Genomic DNA, 22,029 nt, shown 5'->3' on the forward strand with positions numbered 1-22,029 from the left:
CGGCGGTGCTTCACAGGAAGGGGTGGGGTCCATTTCCTCTCCCCTTGTAGATGGGCTGGCCTTGGCCCTAGTCTTGACCAATGGGATACAGATGACCTTGTGACTGTGCCCCACCTATTCTGCAAGTGACCTGTCTTTTCTTTGTTGAACTTAGCTACCATGTAAGGGGGCTGATCCTACAACTGGATCCAGGGCCTACACTCCCTTTAGCCAGAGCAGTCACCTTATGTGAGAGATCAGATCTTTGAGTGAATTTACACTGACCCCATCTTCAGCTGGTATTTCAGCTAACATGAGTACATGAATGATCCTTGCAAAGCCCAGTCAACTGGAAACATCAAAAGGAATAAGCCATCATCTTAAGCACCAGGTTCTGGAGAGCTTTGTAATATAGCAGTATCTACCTGAACACTATTTCTAAATGGAAAATTCACCTTGAAGAAGAAACCACCAATGCTATCCACAGAACAATGTTACTATAAATTACTGCTGGCCTTTGTGTTCACCTTCTCTGCTAAATAGCCTGCTAATATGGACACTCAAGGGCATGGCATTCTTATCACAATTATTCCTCTGTCAGAATAGACCAGGAAAGAAAATAGTTTAGCCCTAAAATTGCATTTCATTTTTCAAAATGTATTTATCTTTCTGCAGTGCCATCTCAACTCTTTCTCATTATAAGGAACCGCCCCAGGCTCCGGTAGCAGCACTTGGATGCCCAGCACTCTGTAGTCCTCAAAGCTGGGGCTGCCAGCTTCAAGAGAACACACCACAATAAAAAGAAGAACCAAGCTCATGATGCCCAAAGTCTCAGGGAGGAAAAAGGATTAAAAAAGGTGGAGCTCAGCAAGTCAACTGGTGTTATTCCCTGCTGCTGTCTAGGTCGCTCCCTCCCCTGGGCTTTTGCCTTGATCCTAAGAACAGGATCATGCTTTGTACCCTTGATCCTGTGCCATGCACAAGAAGAACTGTCAAGCACTTAGCCTCTTCTGGAACATTCATATTTATAACTGCTATAACATGCATTTTTACTTAGAATCTCTAAGACAAACCCTACGGAGAATGGATTTTCTCTGCATGCCCTGCCTAGTCGTCACACACAGTCCATCCACACACTGTCAAATCCCAAGTTCTCTGCTCTCTAAAGTGTGGACACCATGTAGGGGGCCAAGCAAAGGGTGACAAGAAAGGAGGGAGGTAATGGATTCCTGAGTCACCTGCATCTACACTACTTAGGAGAAGAGACTGCCCTTTCCCAAGTCTCCAATTCCTGGCCTATTATTACCAAGCAAGCAGAGAGAAAATATGGAGACAGGGTGCCTATGATCCTTCGCAGTGACTCTGCTCAGTGAGGGGAGAATCAGGAGGTCAGCAGCATCTTCCTCCTTGTACATCGCAGACTGACTTATTCATCATTAGCCAGCTCTTCCAAGCTGTCCTCTTGTTGGTTTGAGGAATGCTGGCTACTCCCAACCTCTCCTATAAAGTGACTCTAAGCAGTCCACCAAGCAGTCCACCACCACATGAACACTCCTGGCCTCTCTGAGTGTTTAATTACTCATGATTTAATTCATCACAATCTCATTGACAATTCCAAGTGAGTTCTATGAAATACAACTCTGATCAGAACAGTTTCCTCTACTGGATTTTGTTTCTATAATATTCTTGGTTATCTTTGCTTTTAATGTTATATAAAATTTTTTTGCAGCTCCTGTTTTCTTTTTCTCCATCTTTAAGACCTTCTCATTCTTCTTAAGCATTTCTGGTCCACACATTCTTCCCATGACATGTCTACTAATCTTACACTTACCTTTCTTTCTTTCTTTTTTGTCACTCATGGGGCTTGAACTCTGGGCCTGGGCGTTGTCCCTCAGCTCTTCAGCTCAAGGCAAGCGCTCTACCGTTTGAGTCACAGTGCCACTTCCGGTTTTCTAGTGGTTTATTGGAGTAAGAGTCTCACGGACTTTCCTGACTGGGCTGGCTTTGAACCAAAACCCTCAGATAGCCTCCTGAGTAGCTAGGATTACAGGCGTGAGCCACCAGTGCCTGGCTCACACCTATTTTTCTTAAACAGTCATTTCTGTATTTGTGAGTCTGTTTCATTATAAACAAGAGCATTAAACCCCACTTAACGCTCTGGGTTCCCCTGGACAGGGACGTTGGTATTCATGGCAGTCCTCCTCACATGAGATGCTGGCTTTAGGATCCCATACTGAAACTAGAAAATGAGATGACTGTCCACTTCCTCAGCTGATAACCAGTACTCTGTAACCATAGTTCTGTCCATCCCAGGAGCTGCCAGAAGCTGCTCAGTGCTGTGTCCCACTCAGCTCTTCCCTGACATGGCTGCAACCAAACCTTCCCAATTCTACCCCCACCCCCCCATTCCCCTAATTAGGTACCAACCATTCCTGAATGTGATTTTCTCCTGCCAGGTCTCACTTTCAACAATGTACATACATGGCCATTGCCAACAGTGCGTCCCCATTTCCCTGGATGACAGTGATGGGGGGGGGGGTTCCCATGACCCGTTTACACTCCCCTCTGGCTGGGCACATGGTGACAAATAATGGCGTGCCTCTGGGGCATCTTTCCACTCACCTGTCTGCCCAGCAATGGAAGCACTCAGTCTGTGGGGAATCCTGGAGGACACCTTCAAGGTCACTCGGATCTGGTAATACCTAAGAGGAGATCAAAGGATAAACAGCTGAAGGTCTTGATGCCCCATCTTGACTCTTATGAATACCCAAACTGGAAAGACACGCACACAGGAAGATTCTAGAAAGCCTGGGTGGCAAGGAGAAAGTATGTCTTATCAGCAGCATGGAGGAGGGGAAGGAAGAAGTGGGAGGCAAGAACTTGAGGTCACCTGGGATCACATGAGTGTGAAGGTGGGAGTGAGGGAAATAAAGAAAGGGAGCAGGTGGGAGGCATGATTGTACATGAAGTGGGAGCGGGCGGGACGGCGTGATTGTACATGAGGTGGGAGCAGGCAGGAGGCGTGATTGTACATGAAGTGGGAGCGGGCGGGAGGCGTGATTGTACATGAAGTGGGAGCGGGTGAGAGGCGTGATTGTACATGAAGTGGGAGCAGGTGGGAGGCGTGATTGTACATGAAGTGGGAGCGGGCGGGACAGCGTGACTGTACATGAAGTGGGAGCAGGTGGGAGGCGTGATTGTACATGAAGTGGGAGCGGGCGGGACAGCGTGACTGTACATGAAGTGGGAGCAGGTGGGACAGCGTGACTGTACATGAAGTGGGAGCGGGTGGGACAGTGTGATTGTACATGAAGTGGGAGCAGGCAGGACAGTGTGATTGTACGTGAAGTGGGAGCGGGTGGGAGGCGTGATTGTACATGAAGTGGGAGCAGGCAGGAGGCGTGATTGTACATGAGGTGGGAGCAGGCGGGAGGCGTGATTGTACATGAAGTGGGAGCGGGTGGGAGGCGTGATTGTACAAGAAGTGGGAGCGGGCGGGAGGGCATGATTGTACATGAAATGGGAGCAGGTGGGAGGCGTGATTGTACATGAAGTGGGAGCTGGTGGGAGGCGTGATTGTACATGAAGTGGGAGCGGGTGGGAGGCGTGATTGTACATGAAGTGGGAGCGGGCGGGACAGCGTGACTGTACATGAAGTGGGAGCAGGTGGGAGGCGTGATTGTACATGAAGTGGGAGCGGGCGGGACAGCGTGACTGTACATGAAGTGGGAGCAGGTGGGAGGCGTGATTGTACATGAAGTGGGAGCGGGCGGGACAGCGTGACTGTACATGAAGTGGGAGCAGGTGGGACAGCGTGACTGTACATGAAGTGGGAGCGGGTGGGACAGTGTGATTGTACATGAAGTGGGAGCAGGCAGGACAGTGTGATTGTACGTGAAGTGGGAGCGGGTGGGAGGCGTGATTGTACATGAAGTGGGAGCAGGCAGGAGGCGTGATTGTACATGAGGTGGGAGCAGGCGGGAGGCGTGATTGTACATGAAATGGGAGCAGGTGGGAGGCGTGATTGTACATGAAGTGGGAGCTGGTGGGAGGCGTGATTGTACAAGAAGTGGGAGCGGGCGGGAGGGCATGATTGTACATGAAATGGGAGCAGGTGGGAGGCGTGATTGTACATGAAGTGGGAGCTGGTGGGAGGCGTGATTGTACATGAAGTGGGAGCGGGTGGGACAGCGTGATTGTTCATGAAGTGGGAGCAGGTGGGAGGCGTGATTGTACATGAAGTGGGAGCAGGCAGGAGGCATGATTGTACATGAGGTGGGAGCAGGCGGGACAGCGTGATTGTACATGAAGTGGGAGCAGGCGGGAGGCATGATTGTACATGAAGTGGGAGCAGGCAGGAGGCGTGATTGTACATGAGGTGGGAGCAGGCGGGAGGCGTGATTGTACATGAAGTGGGAGCGGGTGGGACAGCATGATTGTACATGAAGTGGGAGCGGGCGGGAGCGTGATTGTACATGGAGAAGTGGTTGGAAAATCCAATGTCACAGGAAAATATGGAGTGTAATAAGGGTGGAAAACAATAATGCCTGGAAGCTGAGTTGTTTTCATCTTGTGATACACACACATAAACACACAACCACACTTCCTTAAGACATGCAGAATCTAAGCTGTCCTTCCTGAAGTTCTATGTGAAACACTTGCCATTTCCTTATCTTACTTGGAGTAATTCCCTCCTTTTTCAAGGTTCCAGCATTTCAGCACACTCTACAGCCTCCCCTGCTCTCCAAGGCCTCTTTTGGGTTTTCTTTTGATACAAGTGCAAATGCATCCTTTGAAGTATTGTGCTTGGAATGAATGACCTTTAGCATATAAACACTTGGGGTCACTTCTGGCATCCTAATTGTTCTCCTTTTCCAATAATTTCAAACCTACTGTAAAATGAAATGTGACTAACACGAAGCGAAAGGAAGGAAAATGGACCATGAACACATTCACGTCCCCTGGTTCACTGAGCTCGTAGCTGGAGATGGCAAATGCTCCGTCACTGAATCAGAGACACTGGGGATACTCAAGGAATGTTTCTCTGATGGCCCTACATCTATTTGGATGTGTATATGAAAGCCAGGGAAGGATAGAGCTAGAAGCTCCATTTATGACTATAGTTTGGGTGGTACTGTGAGCTCTGTGACTTTGAATATATCATGTAATTTTTCTGAACTCGTTTCTGTATCTCCAAAATGAAGGTTTGCAGAAGATACTTACCTTTTATTGGTATTATAAAAGGTGATGGACAAAGAGGCTACAGTTTCGTAAGTCAGGAAAAGAGTGCATTTCTTACTGGACAATATCACCCTTTTCCCTTGCTTTCTCCCAGTTTTTCCTTCCTGTCTCCACCCACACTTGTACAGTTCATTTTTAACGTAGTGTCTAGTGAGTACCACTGCCACATTGTTCTGCAGCAGCTTTATCTGAAAGAACCCAGCCTCCCTTCAATAAGTAACGAGTTAAACAATAACTATTTACTAATAACCGTTGAGCAATAAAGTATGAGCACTCTATGCATCTGAAAACCTGAAGATCTTTCATGATGATCATGTTGAGCTAAAGAAATCCACTCCAAACAGGTGGGTGATTACATTAATATGGCATCCTCAATACAAGAAAAATTATGAATATAGGGCATACAGAGTACAGGTGAGTGGTTTCCTGGAAGCAAGGGATAAGGTGGGAGTGGAATGAAAGAGCAAGACCAGGATGCTGGCGGGGATTAAAGTGGTCTACACCGTGACTGGTGCTAATACTGAACTCCAGAATCACAAGACGTCACCATTGTGGTCACAACACAGGATGCCTTTGAGCTAAGTTTTAAACCTGCCTGTAAATCTGTAATGATCTCAAAATAATTTTAAACATTAAAGCAGCTTTTCTTGCTAAACAAGAAAATCACAATGGTATATATATATATATATATATATATGGGCCCACACCAGCCTCCAGGCAATTAACACACCAAAAACTTTTAAGGGAATTCTAGGTTCTATTTAATCTAGCTTTCTGCTCTCCATTTTTATAGAAATACAGATGCAGAAAGAGTACACTACTGCTACAGTGTGATAATCTGAATTTAATCCTTATTGTGAGCTATTAAGAGGTGATGCCAGGTGGGACTTTTAAGAGGGGATTAGGATATGAGGAGTGGGGGCAGACTTTGTCCTATTGAACAAATTAATCCATTTCTGCATTAATGGGTCCACAGGTGAGTAGCTATCTTTGGAGGTTCTGCTGTGACCGTGCGCTGCCTCTTTGGCCCACTCTCTCCCTCTGGTGCACTGTGCTGCCTCCAGGTTCTACTGCCATCCTCATCGAGAAAACCTTTCACAGATATGGCACCCGGCACTGGACTGTCAGTTCCCAGAACTATGAGACACTACTTTCTCGACTTTGTAAATGCCCCAGCCTCCACCATTCTGTCATAAACACAGACTAAGACAACTACCATTTGGAAATGCTACTGGGAACGGTACAACAAATAACCATGGCATCCACGTGGCTCAGAGAAAGACTGGCAGAGAAACCTCGCCGTGTCCACCATAGAGCTAACCTACAGCTGAGCATCGCGATATGCAAACAATGACTCCATGCTGCTAGGTCTTTCTACGTTTGGGAGAGTTAGAAGTCTGATTCTTTAAAGTGTAACATGTTTCATTTCTTAATCAATGACAATGGCAGCAGCACTGACAGGAAAATCCAATAGTGCTGGTAACCATGGCCACAATATCTTCAGAAAAGCAATGTGACAACAAGGTGAAATATGCTTGAAGACCTCTCAGGCCAGGAACTGTTTGACTGTTATTGATACAATTATGAGATATTTCTCTTTACCTGTACATTTCTGAAATTCCATCACAAAAGGCACTGGCATAAACGCCATCAGCAGCACAACTGACTTCATATTCTACTAGTTTGTTGTTTTTTTTTGTTGTTGTTTGTGGAGCTTGAACCCTGGGCTTGGGCACTATCCCTGCGCTCTTCAGCTCAAGGAGAGCACTCTACCGCTTGAGCCACAGCTCCACTTCCTGTTTTCTGGTGGTTTATTGGAGATAAGAGTCTCACGGACTTTACTGCCCGGGCTGGCTTTGAACTGATCCTCAGATCTCAGCCTCCTGAATAGCTAGGATTACAGGCATGAGCCACCAGTGCCCGGCTTTGACTTCATATTCTAAAGGCAACTTGAGTACCGGACAGGCTAGGCACTTCCCAACAATGCTGTTCTTAAGAGATGGAGCTGCTGTGCTGAAGATTTATTACACATCTCTATGCAAGAACCTTACAACTTTGGGGGGGGGAGGATCGGATGGGGGGAGGAGGGGGGTAGATGGGAAGGGATGGGAAGGGGAAACAAAGAGGAGGCAACATTGCTTGATAAGAAATGTACTCGTTATCGAGTCATCCTTCATTGTATAAATTAGACCCTACTAAATCTCATGTTAAGGACTACATCATCTGACTTTCATGTGTCCCATAGGCAGCAGTTGAAAGGTGTAAGTTGCAATCCGATTGACGTATTTGGCTCTTTCCTGACTACATGAAATGCTTCATCTATAGTAGTATTTCTCTTCTGTTTCATTTGAAGGTCAAAAATCCATAAACTGCACATCCGTATATAATATAGATGTGATTGTTTGATCTTCTGCTGGATTGTTTGATGTGTATACTATGATTTCTGTTGAAGATGAGAAAGTTAACATTTACAGATAAAGAGATTTGTCTGAATTAACATTGTTAATCACATACACAAATCTCCAAGAACAACGCTGGTTACCGTATGTCATACAAATGCCTTCTAGTCAGCCTATTTCTAGCCTGGACCATTGAAATAAGATACTGTGAAGGAAATTCATTTAGCTCCAGTCTTTGGAGAATGAATAAGTGGCAAAAGGAGATGATTTGCAAGCCAGCTGTGGTAGCTCCTGCCTGCAGTCCTAGGCGGTAGAGGAGGCCGAGATTGGGAAGAACATTGCTCTAGGTCAAGTCAAGGTTAAAAGTTTGAAAGAATTCACCTCATCCAATAAAAATTATGTGTGGAAATGTGGATCTGTCATCCCAACTAAGTGTGAAGCATAAAGAAGAGCACCACAACCCCCCACAGGCCACCCAGGTAAATGTGAGAGCCTATACAAAAAAGAAAGACAAAGCCGGGTGCTGGTGGCTCACGCCTGTCATCCTAGCTATTCAGGAGGCTGAGATCTGAGGATCGCAGTTCAAAGCCAGCCTGGGCAGTAAAGAGACTCTTATCTCCAATAAACCACCAGAAAACAGAAAGTGGTGCTGTGGCTCAAGCGGTAGAGTGCTCGCCTTGAGCTGAAGAGCTGAGGGACAGCGCCCAAGCCCAGAGTTCAAGCCCCATAACCAACAAAAAAATAAAAAAGAAAGACAATAAAAAGGGCTTAGGGTATGGCTAAAGCGGTAAAGGACCTGCCTAGCAAGCTTGAGGCCTGAATTCAAATGTCAGTACCACCAAAAAGAGAAAGGAAGAGGAGGAGGAGGAGGGAGGAGAAGAAAGAAGGAGGAGGAGGAGGAGGAGAAGGAGGAAGAGGAAGAGGAAGAATAAAAAAAGAAAGAAAAGTAGAGTAATGAGGGAGAATGAGTTCCAGCCAGCACAAAGAAACGTTAAGACCATGAGATGGAAAACTAAGACACTGCTGATGTGTCTACATCATCTACATTGGCACTGGACTCTTTTGTTGTTGTTGTTGTTGGAAATGATACAGACAGCCATTCTTCACTGATTCCTGTCCACAAGTGTGGCAATAAACCATGTGCTGCTCAGAATGTAATAGGCAAAATTCCTTTCCCCCAAGACATCTAAGCCCTTAAATTCAGAACTTAATACATTAGGCAAAAGAGAATTAAGGCTGCAGATGGAAGTCAGGAAAAATTATCATAATTACTAAGATACATTCAATGAAATCAAACACAAGAGAGAAAATAGGAGACAAAACAGAGACTGCAGTGTGAGAAAGAGTCTACCAACCACTGCTGGCTTTGAGACTAGAAGGGACCATCAGCCAAAGAAGTTGGTTGATAGCATATAGAAGCTGAAAAGGTTTGGAAAAAGATTCTCCCTACCACAAAAAGAGATTAAAATGTATCAAAATAAAGTTTTATACAAGTGAAAAAAAAAAAAAAAAGAAATGTAGCCCACATATCATCTCAATGAGAAACATTTTAGATTTCCAACCTCCAGCATCTTTGAACATGATATCTTTATCATGTAAACCATTAAAGTTGTAGACGTTTGTCAGCTTTCACATTTCCTCACAACAAAATGAATAGGAATGATTGGTGAACCATATCCAGTGCATGGCTCGAGGATGTCTGTCGGTCCTAGTCACTTCACTATTTGCTGCAGTTTGGATCTTGCAATGTTGCCAAAAAAAAGCCATGAGTTGGAAAACTTGGTCATGAACCTCTCTTGATGCAGACAGGTTGGGAAAACTATAGGAGGAAACTTCAGCCTAGTGAAAGGCAATTAGGTTGGGGGTGGGGGGGTCTATGCTGTCCTTCCCGCACTCTCTCTCCTTCCTACTCCTCCTGTCTTGAGGTCATCAGACTTCCTTTCACACATAGGCCTACCACCACGGTACAACGAACTTCCATGGTCCTGTGCCCACAGTCTGAAGCCAGGAACTAAAATAAACTGCGCCTTGTTATAAGTACCTGATTGATCTCAGGATCTTATCACCGCCGTGGGAAGCTGAGTGACATACTAGCGAGTGGAAATTTTGGTGTTAAAATTCTGAACCATTTGAGTAAAACCACATTTACTTTGTGAAAGTAAAACAAATTCTTCAAACTCCATAAGCTCACCTACTTTTCTTTCATCACTAGGATTCCAATTACACTTTTGATCTGATGGCTAATTTTTTAAATATCATTACAGTCCCATGTATTTGTCTATGTTCTGAAAAGCACCTTGAGAATAGAAATGCTGTGTCTTGCCTTTTTTTGTATTCCTTGAGGCTCTAGCAGCTGCACTAAAGAGGGAAAAGCATCTAATAGGCATCTGTTCCCAGCCGATTATAGAAATTTCCATTACCACCAGCTGCTGACGGAGACAAACCACGCTATGCTCTTCTGTGTGTCCCCAGGAGCTCGCATAGGTTTGGCAGGAGGTTAGCATTCAATACATGTCAGATGGATGGGTGGATGGAGGTCCCAATCACATAGACTTTTTCAATAAACTACAGTGCTATACCATTCATTTCTCCTGTGTACATTCCTGGGATGGACTGAGATTCATACACAATTTTCATAAAGCTCATAAAGCCAGAAGCAGTAGCCTGTGATGGGAATTCAGATATCTCTGACTTTTTGTCTTCATCACTTTCATTTTAGTATATTACAAAACAACTTCTCTGACCCAAAGACATCTGACATGACCTGAAATATAAATCACTGTTAGGAAAAGGCCAAAAAAGCTAACAAGTAACAAGCTTACGCCAGTAACTTTTTTCTCTAAGCCTCTCTCTCTTCTAGATATGTTTAGGAAATCCATACCTATACCAGCCTTCCAGATTCACAATGAGGCACTAACATAAACACAGGAGAGCTTCTATGAAATGTTAACATTAGTGATGCCTGTCTCTCCTTAAAGGAAAATGATCCTCTCCTTGATCATCATGGTCAGGGTATCTTAAGTCTAAACAGTCATCCTTCTTGCTGTTTACAAATGTCAAGTCACATTTTACCTGAGTTCTCAAATCTACAGAAACTCAGGACGGAGAGAGTATTCATCAATCTTACTTTGCTAGCTAATACTCTCCAAAGCATCCATCTCTAAATACACCCACAGAGCAACACCGATGTCTCTTAGTGTGGTGATAAATATTCCAATGTTCATTATTTCCATGAGATGAAATAAATAGAGTAAATCATTTCCCCCAAGTTTTTGAAACTTGTAAAATTCAGAGCTGAGACAAAAATGGAGGAAATCTCATTTTTTTAGTGTGGCTCTTAACCATTGTGCAATGCAGCCTATTGGAACAGAAGAATCAAAAACTTGAAAGTATTGTTTGTATTTACAAAGAAACTAGGAAGAAAATCAATTAAGACACATTTCCAAAGTGATCCCGTTGGTGAGTGAGTCAAGGAGAAGAATGTAAATTTACAAGCATAGAAGGTCAAGTAGCATTTTAGGTTTTTATGAAATGTGACCAATTGGGTTACAGGTGGAATGAGCTTTCATTTTTTTCTCTAAGCCTTTAACTTCTCTTGTTTTAGAAGACAAGTTACCTTCCCAAGCCATCCTCCAATCCGCATTACTTACTTATTTGAGAAAGATTATTCATAGGCATGATACACTCCCACCAGTCATTCTTACTTAGGAACTTAGGGAATTCTGCATCTGGCCATGGTATAGAAATAGAAGCTAAAATTACATTCTACCACTTAAGCAACTAAGTAACAACTGGACAAAACCAGTGAAGTGAGAGATTTTAAGACACTAGCCAATGAGGAGAGGAAGACTGCCATCCCTGAGCGCCGAGACCCGAGGGAGAAGAGCCTGCTTGTCCCAGCATGGAGGCATCCCAGGGAGGAGGAAATGGTACGGAACTGAATGCCCTTACAGAGTGAAGGGGACCACTTCTGATCTCAAAGAGGCAAAGGTGGCTGCAACGCTCACACCAATATCCCAGAGCAAAGCCAAGGAAGAGAGGGAGTGTCTTGAACAGCTGAGTCTCCTCTGGACTCTGTAGCCAGTTCAATTCTCCACTTTTTGGTAAGCAGATTGATTAGATTGGGGTGGGGGACTGGTGTGGTGATGGAGTGAACCAAGAGAAAGACATAAATAGCTTCAAAATAAAAGAACAAAAAAATCTCCTCCATGGTCTCCAATGTATCCCTCGAGGACACAAATGCAATTAAGCCTTCAAAGCCTGTAGCATGCTCCAAATCTAGATTCAGAGATCTACCATTCCTAGCTTCCATCAATACCAAAGGTTGTATCCAGACTAGAAATCGTCCTTGTGCCCAGATTTCTCATCATCATCTATTCTCAAGACATCTCCCTCACACCACTTGGCTGCCACAGTTGCTAATACTAGCATTATTATTTGTATTGATTCTTAGTACTGATTGGCATTAATCCTTGGGCTAGCTTGATTCTCTACCATTTACATGCACTGACTTTTGAATGTATGTAACTACTCTTTGAACTAGGTACTATGGTGACACGATTTCGGGAATTGGAAAACTGAGTCAGAAGAGAAGATAGATAACACGTACCAAACAGATGCTGGAGTAGGTACTGTCATTTCTTTCTTGTGTCAGAAATTGTATTTACTAAGGTAGCACCGAGACCCCTGACTCCCCTCCTCTTAGATTAAAATAAAAAACTCAGGAAATTCAAGTTCTATGGCTAAAAACACAGCAAGTAATGGGAAATCTAAGTTGTAGGCACTTAATAAACATTTATCCAATCAAGCTGTTTTTAAACTGAGCATCTACAGAAACCTATTAACACAGTTATTACATTTAAGTGGCTTTCCGCCAAGCAGCAGTACGTTTTGATTGTGCACAATTTCCCATCCTTTGAATGGGAGTTGATATCCTGAAATTGACCATAGAGGAGAGATTCACAGCATGGCATCTGACACATGTTATGCTTTTATTTTCTTTAATCGCTGACTTTTAAACATTTGTCAGCACACCATTGCTTCCTCTCTCTTCTGAGATTACTATTCTGACTTTCTAACTCAAGGAAATCCCAAGTCCAATCGGAAACAATTCTAAGAGAAAAATCATGGCCAAGCCTCAGGGAAACATATTTTATTGTGCTGAGAACTGTCAATGAGCTACCGGATATGTAAGTGAAGCACCTGGCAAAATCTTTCTACAAGCTGAAAGGAAGAATGCCGGTCACAAAGTGTCACCTTTTGTCCAGAGTTACGGACTTTACCCTCTGTCCCCTTTCTTCTTTCATATTAAATCAAAACAAAACCAGAGCAAAAACGCTTCCCTTAGCAACTAGAGACTAAACTATGAAATGCAGGGGTTTTGGTTTGCAAATAGGGGGCTATCCGTTACCATTGGGGGTTGATCTAGAAATCAAAACAAATACTCAAAGTAAAAAAATGGCTTTCAAAAATGGTAGTTATGATTACTGCTAGTTATGTCTCTGTATAGCAACTCCTAATATGTTCAGAAACAAACATCTGTGTTTACCAAAGAGATTCACGAAGGAACTTCCCCCAGGACCAGGACTCGCTTAGCAGCAGTGGCTGCAGACAGAAGTAGGAGATTGTCAAGCTACTGGAAAACTGAGAAGTCTCTGCAGCCTTCATCCCTCTCGGCTGTTTTTATTCCCAACAGGTGGAGGACCCGTTGTTCCCACCTGATGAGTCACCCCAGATGGGGATTCTAAGTTGCAGGAGTGGCCATGTGTCAATGTTGCTCAGAAAGAGTCTGGGGCCAGATTCTGTGTCACCCAGAGAAACACCATTGCAGGTAATAAGAAAAGCTCCTCCACTAAGAGGCTGGCATAAGAGCCAGCAGCTCTTTCCTTCTACTTTGAGACACATTTGATTTCCTCCACCCTTGTGACGCTTGATTAAATGAGCTTCCTTGAAAGCCAGCCTTTGAGCAGCAGGCACAGCTTGACGTGACATGGGTAATTTAAAACTTCAGACCAGAAAATTTGCTGTGCAAACTCACACTGTGTCAAGGGTCTCTGCAGAGTGGATTTATGTAACTGGCAAGACCAGAACCCACCACAGGCTCCCGGCAGTCAGAGAGTGCAGGAAGGATTGGGAGCCAGCACAAGCGCATGCATCTTTCATAAAAAGCATGAAATGAAAGCACGAGCTGTCTCCCCAGAGCTCTGGCTCTTTGGCCTCAGACAGCTCTTGTGTTAAATGCGGTATTTGTCACTTACGGAGGGTGCATGACCTCGCGCAATTCGTGTTGCCTTTCTAAGCATTGGCATGCTCACCTCACTTGTAATAATCAATTGTAGTGAGAAAGGAATGTAATGAAATGCATTTAACACCTGGTACTACGCACAAGACACTGTAAACATCAATTCCCATCAAAACAACAATAATTGCAATTATTATAATCTACTCAAATGTTGCTTTTCAGAGGATGAGAAAAGAGGAAGATGTTCTTTAAAGATTTCCATTGTCTGTGCTAGAATCAGAGGCTGCTGATCTTGGTCCTTGATCTATTCTACTTAAACAAGATATTTGGACTTAACTAAATACTGGAATATTCTATGTATTGATATGAAGTGATAGCAAAGGTCCTTCTACCTTCTACTGTTGCTTTTAGACTGTCCATATTATGGTTGTTAAACAACTGAATCAGAGCAAGAATAATTGAAGTCACCAATTCTTTCAAGTCAAAGTTAGCCTGTGTCATCAACTTGCGTCAAGCCACCTTCCAAGTCAATATATTTCAAGTCAACCTGAAGCACTATACTAGGTATATTCTAGGTGTTTCTTATGCATTGCCACCTTCTTTCTTTTACTTTTTTTTGTGGTGTGTGTGTGTGTGTGCGTGCGTGTGTGTGTATATGTGTGCATGAGTGTGCGTGTGTGTGTGTGTGCATGTGTTTCTGTGTATACGCTGGTACTGGACTTGAACTCAGGGCCTCATGCTCTTGCTTCCTTTTTCTCACTCAAAACTGTGCTCTACCACTTGAGTCACACCTCCACTACTGAATGTTTCATGGACTTTTCTGCCCAAGTCGGTTTTGAACTACAATCCACAGATCTCAGCCTGCTGAGAAGCTGGGAGTACAGGCCCCCAGTACCCAGCTATATGGTCACGATCTAGGTGGTCATTGCTCCACCCAATATTCTCATATCAAAGATGAAATTCAAAATCAAACAAAAAATACCTTACTCACAGTCCCAGAGCTTAAAAAATCACTGCCGGGTGCTAGTGGTGATTCATGCCAGTAATCCTAGCCACTGGAGAGACTGAGATCTGAAGAATCACAGTTTGAAGCTAGACAAGTGAAAAAATAAAAGTCTGCAAGATTCTGTCTCCAAAATAGCCAAGAAGAAAGCATGGCTGGAAATGTGGCTAAAGTGGTAAAGTGCCAGCCGAACAAAACAAGCTAAGCAAGTATGAGGCCCTGAGTTCAAACTCTGGTACTAGTAGACCAAGAATGATAGAAGACTTCCAAGTCACAAAAGTGTCTTGAAAATTGGAGTTGATTCATGCATAATGGCAATCAACTGAAATGACCAAAGGGTTCGGCAGTGACAAAAACTAGGATACCGAGAGCGAACATTGAAAAGTCACGCCACTGAGACTTCAGCGAGCAGAAGCTGCCTGTCCACACCATGCACACTCCTGCTGCTGGGTTATGGTAAACTGACTGGTGCTGGGGTCAAGGCACCAGGGCAGTTGCTGAGGCCTCATGAGAGGATGAGGAAAACCGTCCTTGCCCCAGAGGAGATCACAGGCTCGCAGAGGAGGGAACTGACACCCCAAGCGTCTTCTGTAGTCAGAAGAAGGCACTTGGGGCTTAAGGACCAATGAGACTTAGAGCCAGGCTAAACAGAGCGGGGAGCAGTGTGTTTCAGTAAGGACCAGGGTGTGCCCAAACCAGAAGTGAAGGTAAAGCTGAAAGTCTCCAAAAGGAGTAAGAAGGAAAAAGGACAAAACAGATGTTACCTTTCAAAAAACAATAACAATGCAAGGGATGGTAGTCTGTGTGATTGCTTCACCTCAGTCCACGAAGATGAGTACAGTAGCACACACTTGTAGTGCCGGCTAAATGGGACGCCTAATTAGGAGAACCGTGGTCCAAGCCAGCCTAGGAAGAAATTTGAGACTCTATTTAAAAAAAATGCTGAAAGTCAAAAGGCCTGCAGATGTGCTCAAGCGATAGAATCCCTGTCTGAGAAGCACAAGGCCCTGAGTTCAAACGCAAGCACTGTTGGAGGAAAGAAAAACAGAAAAGACTCTGCAACACTATGTTGAAAAACAAACTACAATTTAGGTGGGGAGGAGAGGTGGCGGGGAGGGGGGAGTGTAGTTGTGGAGGTGGGAGGGAAGGGATGGTAGGGGAAAAACAAAGGAGGAGGTAACAATGCTTGATAAGAAATGTACTCATTACCTTACTCATGTAACTGTAACCTCTCTGTACAGTATCTTCACAATAAAAAATATTTTTTAAAAGTATGGCGGTTAAAGGGATGCACCATGACATCAAAACAAGCTAGATGTGCACATCAAATTTTTCACCCTTTGGCTATAGAACCTTAGAGAAATTACTTAACATCCCAGAGCTACCAGTTTTTCATGTAATGTGCACGTAAACAATTAGACACAAATTGTTAAGATTGACTGCCATACAAAAGGTTTGGCACAGCTTCAAGTAATTACTTTAATAATTATTAGTTGGATTGATATTGTTAGTGAAATTATTATCATGGAAAAATCATGGTCTGGGAGAAGTGTGGCTTTCAGAGCACAACCTTGGTTTGGGCTCTGCTTCTGCTACCTTCCAGGCATGTGACATTGGGGGAATCCCTTCACATCCCCAAGTCTCAGTTTACCCATTTGTCAAGGAGGAATAATAACATCAACCTCTTAAAATACATAAATGAGGCCCTGTAGACCAAGCATAGGCACCTTGCAGACATTTGGGAAAATACAAGAGCCTTGAAACTTTAGAATGATGATATCTTCTACTCTGCTTTCCTAAAAATCACACACGCGCGTGTGCACACACACACATCCACATACCTTCAGGCACAAGGTATCTAATAGGATACCAGGGAAACCTATATAAACAAAGAGTGAGATTGTGGATGGAGATGTATGTATGTATGTATGTATGGATGGATGGATGGATGGATGGATGGATGGATGGGTGGATGGATGGATATGTATGTGTGGTAGATGTATGAGACAAGGATAGATGGATAAGTCAATGGACTAATGGAGCAATTGAAGACTGATCAATTGACAAGTAGGTGGATGGATGGATGACTGGATAGACCGAGATGGACTGGTAAAACAACGGGTGGGCAGGTGGATGGAGAGATGGAAGGCAGTAGGATAAACAGATGAGTGATAGAGGAGTAGATGAGCAAATATAACACATGAGCCCCTGACCATTTTACTTCTTTCTGTATTTCTGCTTTTGAGGAGAATCTGTCACTTTCACAACCTTAATTTATGTCTTCTCCATGGCCTCCTTTGTCTCTTCATTGCCTTTTGAAATGAAAACTACTGGGTGCCTGAAGTCATCCCAGAAATATCAAGGGATTCCTTGTTTGTGTATATATTTCTATTTCCTCACCCGCTCTTTCTCTCTCCAAAGCTGTTCATACAGAATAGCAACAACAAAGAGATCCCCTTACTAGATGCTCAGTGGTTACAGTGAGGAAAGGTGCAGTCAGACCGGAGGCAAAAGATCCCGCCTGAAATAAGGGCCGGCGAGCTGTGGGCTACCTCGCAACTTCGCCATGAAGACTGATCAAGGCAGTGCAGGTGATAATGCCAAACCACAGTGCCTGGTTGGTAATGCAAACTCACTTTGGACCCAGCTGTTAATATTAATAATCGCATTATTACTGGTGCTAAAAAAAAAAAGCCCTGTCCACAGTGTGTGAGAAGCTTTGAGTGAGCCTTAAGTGGTTCAACAGAAGGACGCAAGGGGAAAAGCCTTCAACACTCCAAAGAAAGATGCCCATGACCGCAAATGCGCCCGCATAAATCTGGGCATGCTCACACCGGGCTGTTTCATCCCCGACCTGTTACTTAGGAAAGGGGACTTTTCTCACTCTCACTCGCCCATCTCTTTTTTCCCTCTACCTCTCTTTTTTCTCTCTCATTTCCTTTCTTACTCTCTTACTCTCTTTCCTTATTCTCCCTCTCCTCACCTCTTCTCTTCTCCTTTCCCCTACCCACCTTTCTCCTCCCGGCTTTTTCCCTCCTCTCTCCTTCCTTCCTCTCCTCATATCCTCCCTCCCCCACACACATTCACTCACTTCCCTAACTATAAAGCCCAGGTGTCTGCTCTCTGCTTTGTAGCCAGATACTAGCCATTCACTTTTATTAGCAATTTTCTCAACTTGGTTTTTTGGTCAGTCATGGGTCTTGAACTCTGGGGCTGAGCTCTTCAGCTCAAGGCAAGCGCTCTACCGCTCGAGCCACGCGCCACTTCTGGTTTTCTGATGATTAATTGGAGATAAGAGTCTCATGGACTTTCCTGCCTGGGCTGGCTTTGAACTGTGATCCTCAGATCTCAGCCTCCTGAGTAGCTAGGATGACAGGTGTGAGCCGCCGGCACTCAGCTCTTCTCAACTTTTAATCAAGGTTTCATGAGTTCAAATCTCTGGCTGCCAATCCAGTGGTGCAGAGAATACCATTCCCTGGACGATGAAAACTACCCCTCCCCCTGCTTTTCCTGTCCTAGAGTTCTAGAGAAAGCAAACACGGTGTGTCACAAGAATGGGAGAGCAGAGCCTGGAAAGCCGTGCTCCCGTGTGCCGGCACCGCCAGCCTTGGCTTCCCTCACCGCTTGCCATCAGCCTTGCCATCACTCCTGTTGTTTCTATGGCTCCGAAGCTCTGCTCTCTCAAGTCAGAACTGTGTGCTAGCTCTCAGGCCGGGAACACACGTCTGTAGGCTGAAGGAACCCTGGGCATGGACACCCTTGTCATATTAATAAATGAAGCAGGCCTGCAGAGATTTAAGTGGCTTCCCCAGGCTCAGCTCTGATAAGCTCGCCAGAACACAGATGAGTTCCTGAGTTCCTGTGCCTCCGCCTTTATCCTTGTTCCTGCCCCCCACTTCCTATGCTTCCCAAGCAAGACCTGTATCCAGAACTCTCCCTGGACCCAGACAAGGAGCCATCTCCAGAGGAAATGACGCCAGCCTGCCATCTCCAGCCCTGCCTGCTCTGGGTACGGCATGCAGGAAGGGACAGGAAACCTTTGTTGACTTAACTCAGAGTCCCCAAAGCACTGCTGAGGAATGAATGTCTGCAATCACAAACACAGTATTTGAACAAAGAACACTCCTTGGCATGACTTTTGCCATCTAATTTAGGCCTAAAGCTGGGCATTGCTGCTCATGCCTGTAATTCCAGATATTCAGGAGGCTGCGAGCTGAGAATGGCAATTCAAACCTGACCAGGGCAGGAAAGTCCGTGAGACTTATCTCCGATTAACCACCAAAAAGCTGGAAATGATGTTGAGACTCAAATGGTAGAGTGCTAGCCTTGAGCACAAATGCTCAGACAGTGCTCAGGCCTTGAGTTCAAGCTCCAGGACCAACATTTTTTTAAAGTAGGTCTAAAGTAGGACTGTTACAAATTATAAATAAGAGTTTCAGAGAGGTTGGCTGATGTCTTCAAGATTACATGGTAAAGATGAAATGGAGCTATGACTTAACAAAAACCATGGTTCTCCAGACCCTTTGACCCACAAAATCCTGTACTAAAACTGATCATGCAAAGAAGAGCACCCCAGTCTACCTTCAGCAAGTTCACATGGAGAATAAATTAATGGGGCCTTGACAGAACCTTTAAGTTTGGTTTTTGCTGGTTTGGCTTTTTTCCCCACTACTTTGACAGCAGTCTAAACTGAAGATGGCATAAAAGAAATCTAGTGTGGCTTGGCAAAGGGTTCCATGAGACTTCTGAGAAGGGGTTCCCATGTGGGAACAGCCCTGATGTCATGATGGCTTAGGCCTTAGGGAAAAAAATCTTCCTTGTGATGTGGTGTATACATATATACCATATATGTGATCAGCACATGGGGTTATTTAGTAGTGATTCTACCAGATGAGTGGAAGTCCTTTGTTTCTTAAGTCCTGTTAATTTTGTCGTATCACCTAACATTTTGGATTTAATATCCACTTATCAGGGAGACCATGTGCCGTTTGCCTCTTTGCACCTGGCTTACCTCGCTCAACATGATTTCTTCTAGCTCCATCCATTTCCCTGCAAATGTCATTATTTTGTCATTTCTAATGGCTGCATAATATTCCATTGTGTATAGGTACCACAATTTTTGGATCCATTCATCTGTGGTGGGGCATCTAGGTTGTTTCCATATCCTAGCTATTGTGAACAGTCTGCAATAAACATGGAGGTGCATGTGTCCTTGTATACTGGTTCCTGTTGTTCAGGATGCCTAGAAGTGGTATGACTGGTCATAAGAGAGGTCAATATTTAGCTTTCTAAGGACCCTCCAGACTGCTTTCCAAAGTGGTTGTATAAGTGTACATTCCCACCATCAATGTAATAGGGTTCCTCTTTCTCTGCATCCCCTCCAGTATTTGTTGTTGGCTGACTTGAGGATGTGGGCCATTCTGATTGAGGTAAGGTGGTATCCCAGGGTTGTCTTTATTTGCATTTCCTTCACCACCAGGGATGATGAACATTTCCTCATGTGTTTCTTTGCCATTTTTATTTCTTCATCTGAGAAGTCTCTCTTTAGTTCCCTTGCCCATTTAGTAATTGGTTTGTTAGGTTTGGGAGGGATTAGTTTCTTGAGTTCCCTGTATATATTGGATATTAACCCCTTGTCTGATATATTGCTGGTAAATATTTTTCCCCAATTAGTTGGTTGTCTTTCTAGCTTGGTTGCTATAGCTTTGGCTGTTCAGAAGCTTTTTATTTTAAGATAGTCCCATTTGTCAAGTCTCTCTCCAATTTGTTGTGACCCTGGGACTCTGTTCAGGAAGTTCCTTCCTGTGCCTATAAGTTCAAGTTTCTCTCCTACTCTGTCCTGCAGAAGTTTCAGAGATTCAGGTTTAATGTTAAGGTCTTTAATCCATTTTTAGTTGATGTTGGTGCATGGTAATAGACTGGGGTCCACTTTTAGTCTTCTGCATGTGGCCGCCCAGTTTTCCCAGCACCAGTGGTTGAAGAGGCTATGTTTATTCCATTGTATGTCTTTGGCTCCTTTGTCGAATATCAGCTGACTGTGGATTTATTTCTGGATCTTCTATTCTATTCTATTCCATTGGTCATTGAGTCTGTTTTTGTGCCAGTACCATGCTGTCTTTGTTATTATGGCTCTATGGTAGAGTTTGAAGTTCGGCATGGATATCCCTCCTATGTTGTCTTTATCCCCTAGAATTGTTTTGGCTATTCTAGGTCTTTTGTTGTTCCATATGAATTTTTGGACTGTTTTCTGTATTTCTGAGATGTACATCATTGGGATTTTAATAGGAATTGTATTGAATTTGTATATTAATTTTGGCAGTATTGCCATTTTCACTATATTAAACCTGCCTATCCAAGAGCATGGGAGGTCTTTCCATTTCCTAGTATCTTCTGTAATTTCTTTCTTTAACTTTTTATAGTTTTTATTAAGCAGTTCTTTTACATCTTTGGTTAGGTTAATTCCTAAATATTTTATTTTGGGGGAGGTTATTGTGAATAGGGTTGCTCCCTTTATTTCCCTCTCTGCTTGTACATTGTCAGTGTACAGGAAGGCGACTGATTTTTGTGGGTTGATTTTGTATCCTGCTGCTTTGCCAAAGTGATTTATGATTTCTAAGAGTTTGGGGATGGAGTTTTTGGGATTGTGAAGGTATAGTATCATGTCATCTGCAAAAAGGGATAGTTTAACTTCTTCTTTCCCTATGCAGATCCCTTTAATGTCTTTTTCTTGCCTTATTGCCCTGGCTAAGGATTCCAGGACTACATTGAAGAGGAGTGGAGACAATGGGCATCCTTGCCTTGTTCCTGATTTTAGGAGAATTGGTTGTCACTTTTCCACATTAAGTATAATATTGGCTATTGGTCTGTCATAAATGGCTTTTATTGTTTTAAGAAATGTTCCTTCTATTCCTATTTTCTCCAGAGCTTTTAGCATGAATGAATGTTGAATTTTATCAAAGGCCTTTTCTGCATCTGTGGAGATAATCATGTGATTCTTGACCTTGGCTCTGTTGATGTGTTGGATTACATTTATTGACTTACATATATTGACTTACATATGTTAAACCATCCCTGCATCTCTGGGATGAAGCCTTCCTGATTGTAGTGTTTGATTTTTTTTATGTGTTTCTGGATTCTGTTAGCTAGAATTTTGTTAAGGATCTTTG

At 43.8% G+C, this 22,029-nt stretch overlaps 1 protein-coding gene across 1 annotated transcript in view; it reads right to left on the bottom strand.

The window, feature by feature from the left end:
* Positions 1-22,029, bottom strand: part of Fam135b (family with sequence similarity 135 member B) — a 142,468-nt gene that overhangs the window by 96,163 nt on the left and 24,276 nt on the right. The window contains exon 2 of the mRNA XM_042699932.1: positions 2,602-2,681. Within this exon, the coding sequence (XP_042555866.1) occupies positions 2,602-2,681 (80 nt within the window). The remainder of the gene's footprint in view (positions 1-2,601; positions 2,682-22,029) is intronic.

This window comes from Dipodomys spectabilis, unplaced genomic scaffold (assembly GCF_019054845.1).
Source record: "Dipodomys spectabilis isolate Male_0828 unplaced genomic scaffold, ASM1905484v1 ptg000264l, whole genome shotgun sequence".
Lineage (NCBI taxonomy): Eukaryota > Metazoa > Chordata > Mammalia > Rodentia > Heteromyidae > Dipodomys > Dipodomys spectabilis.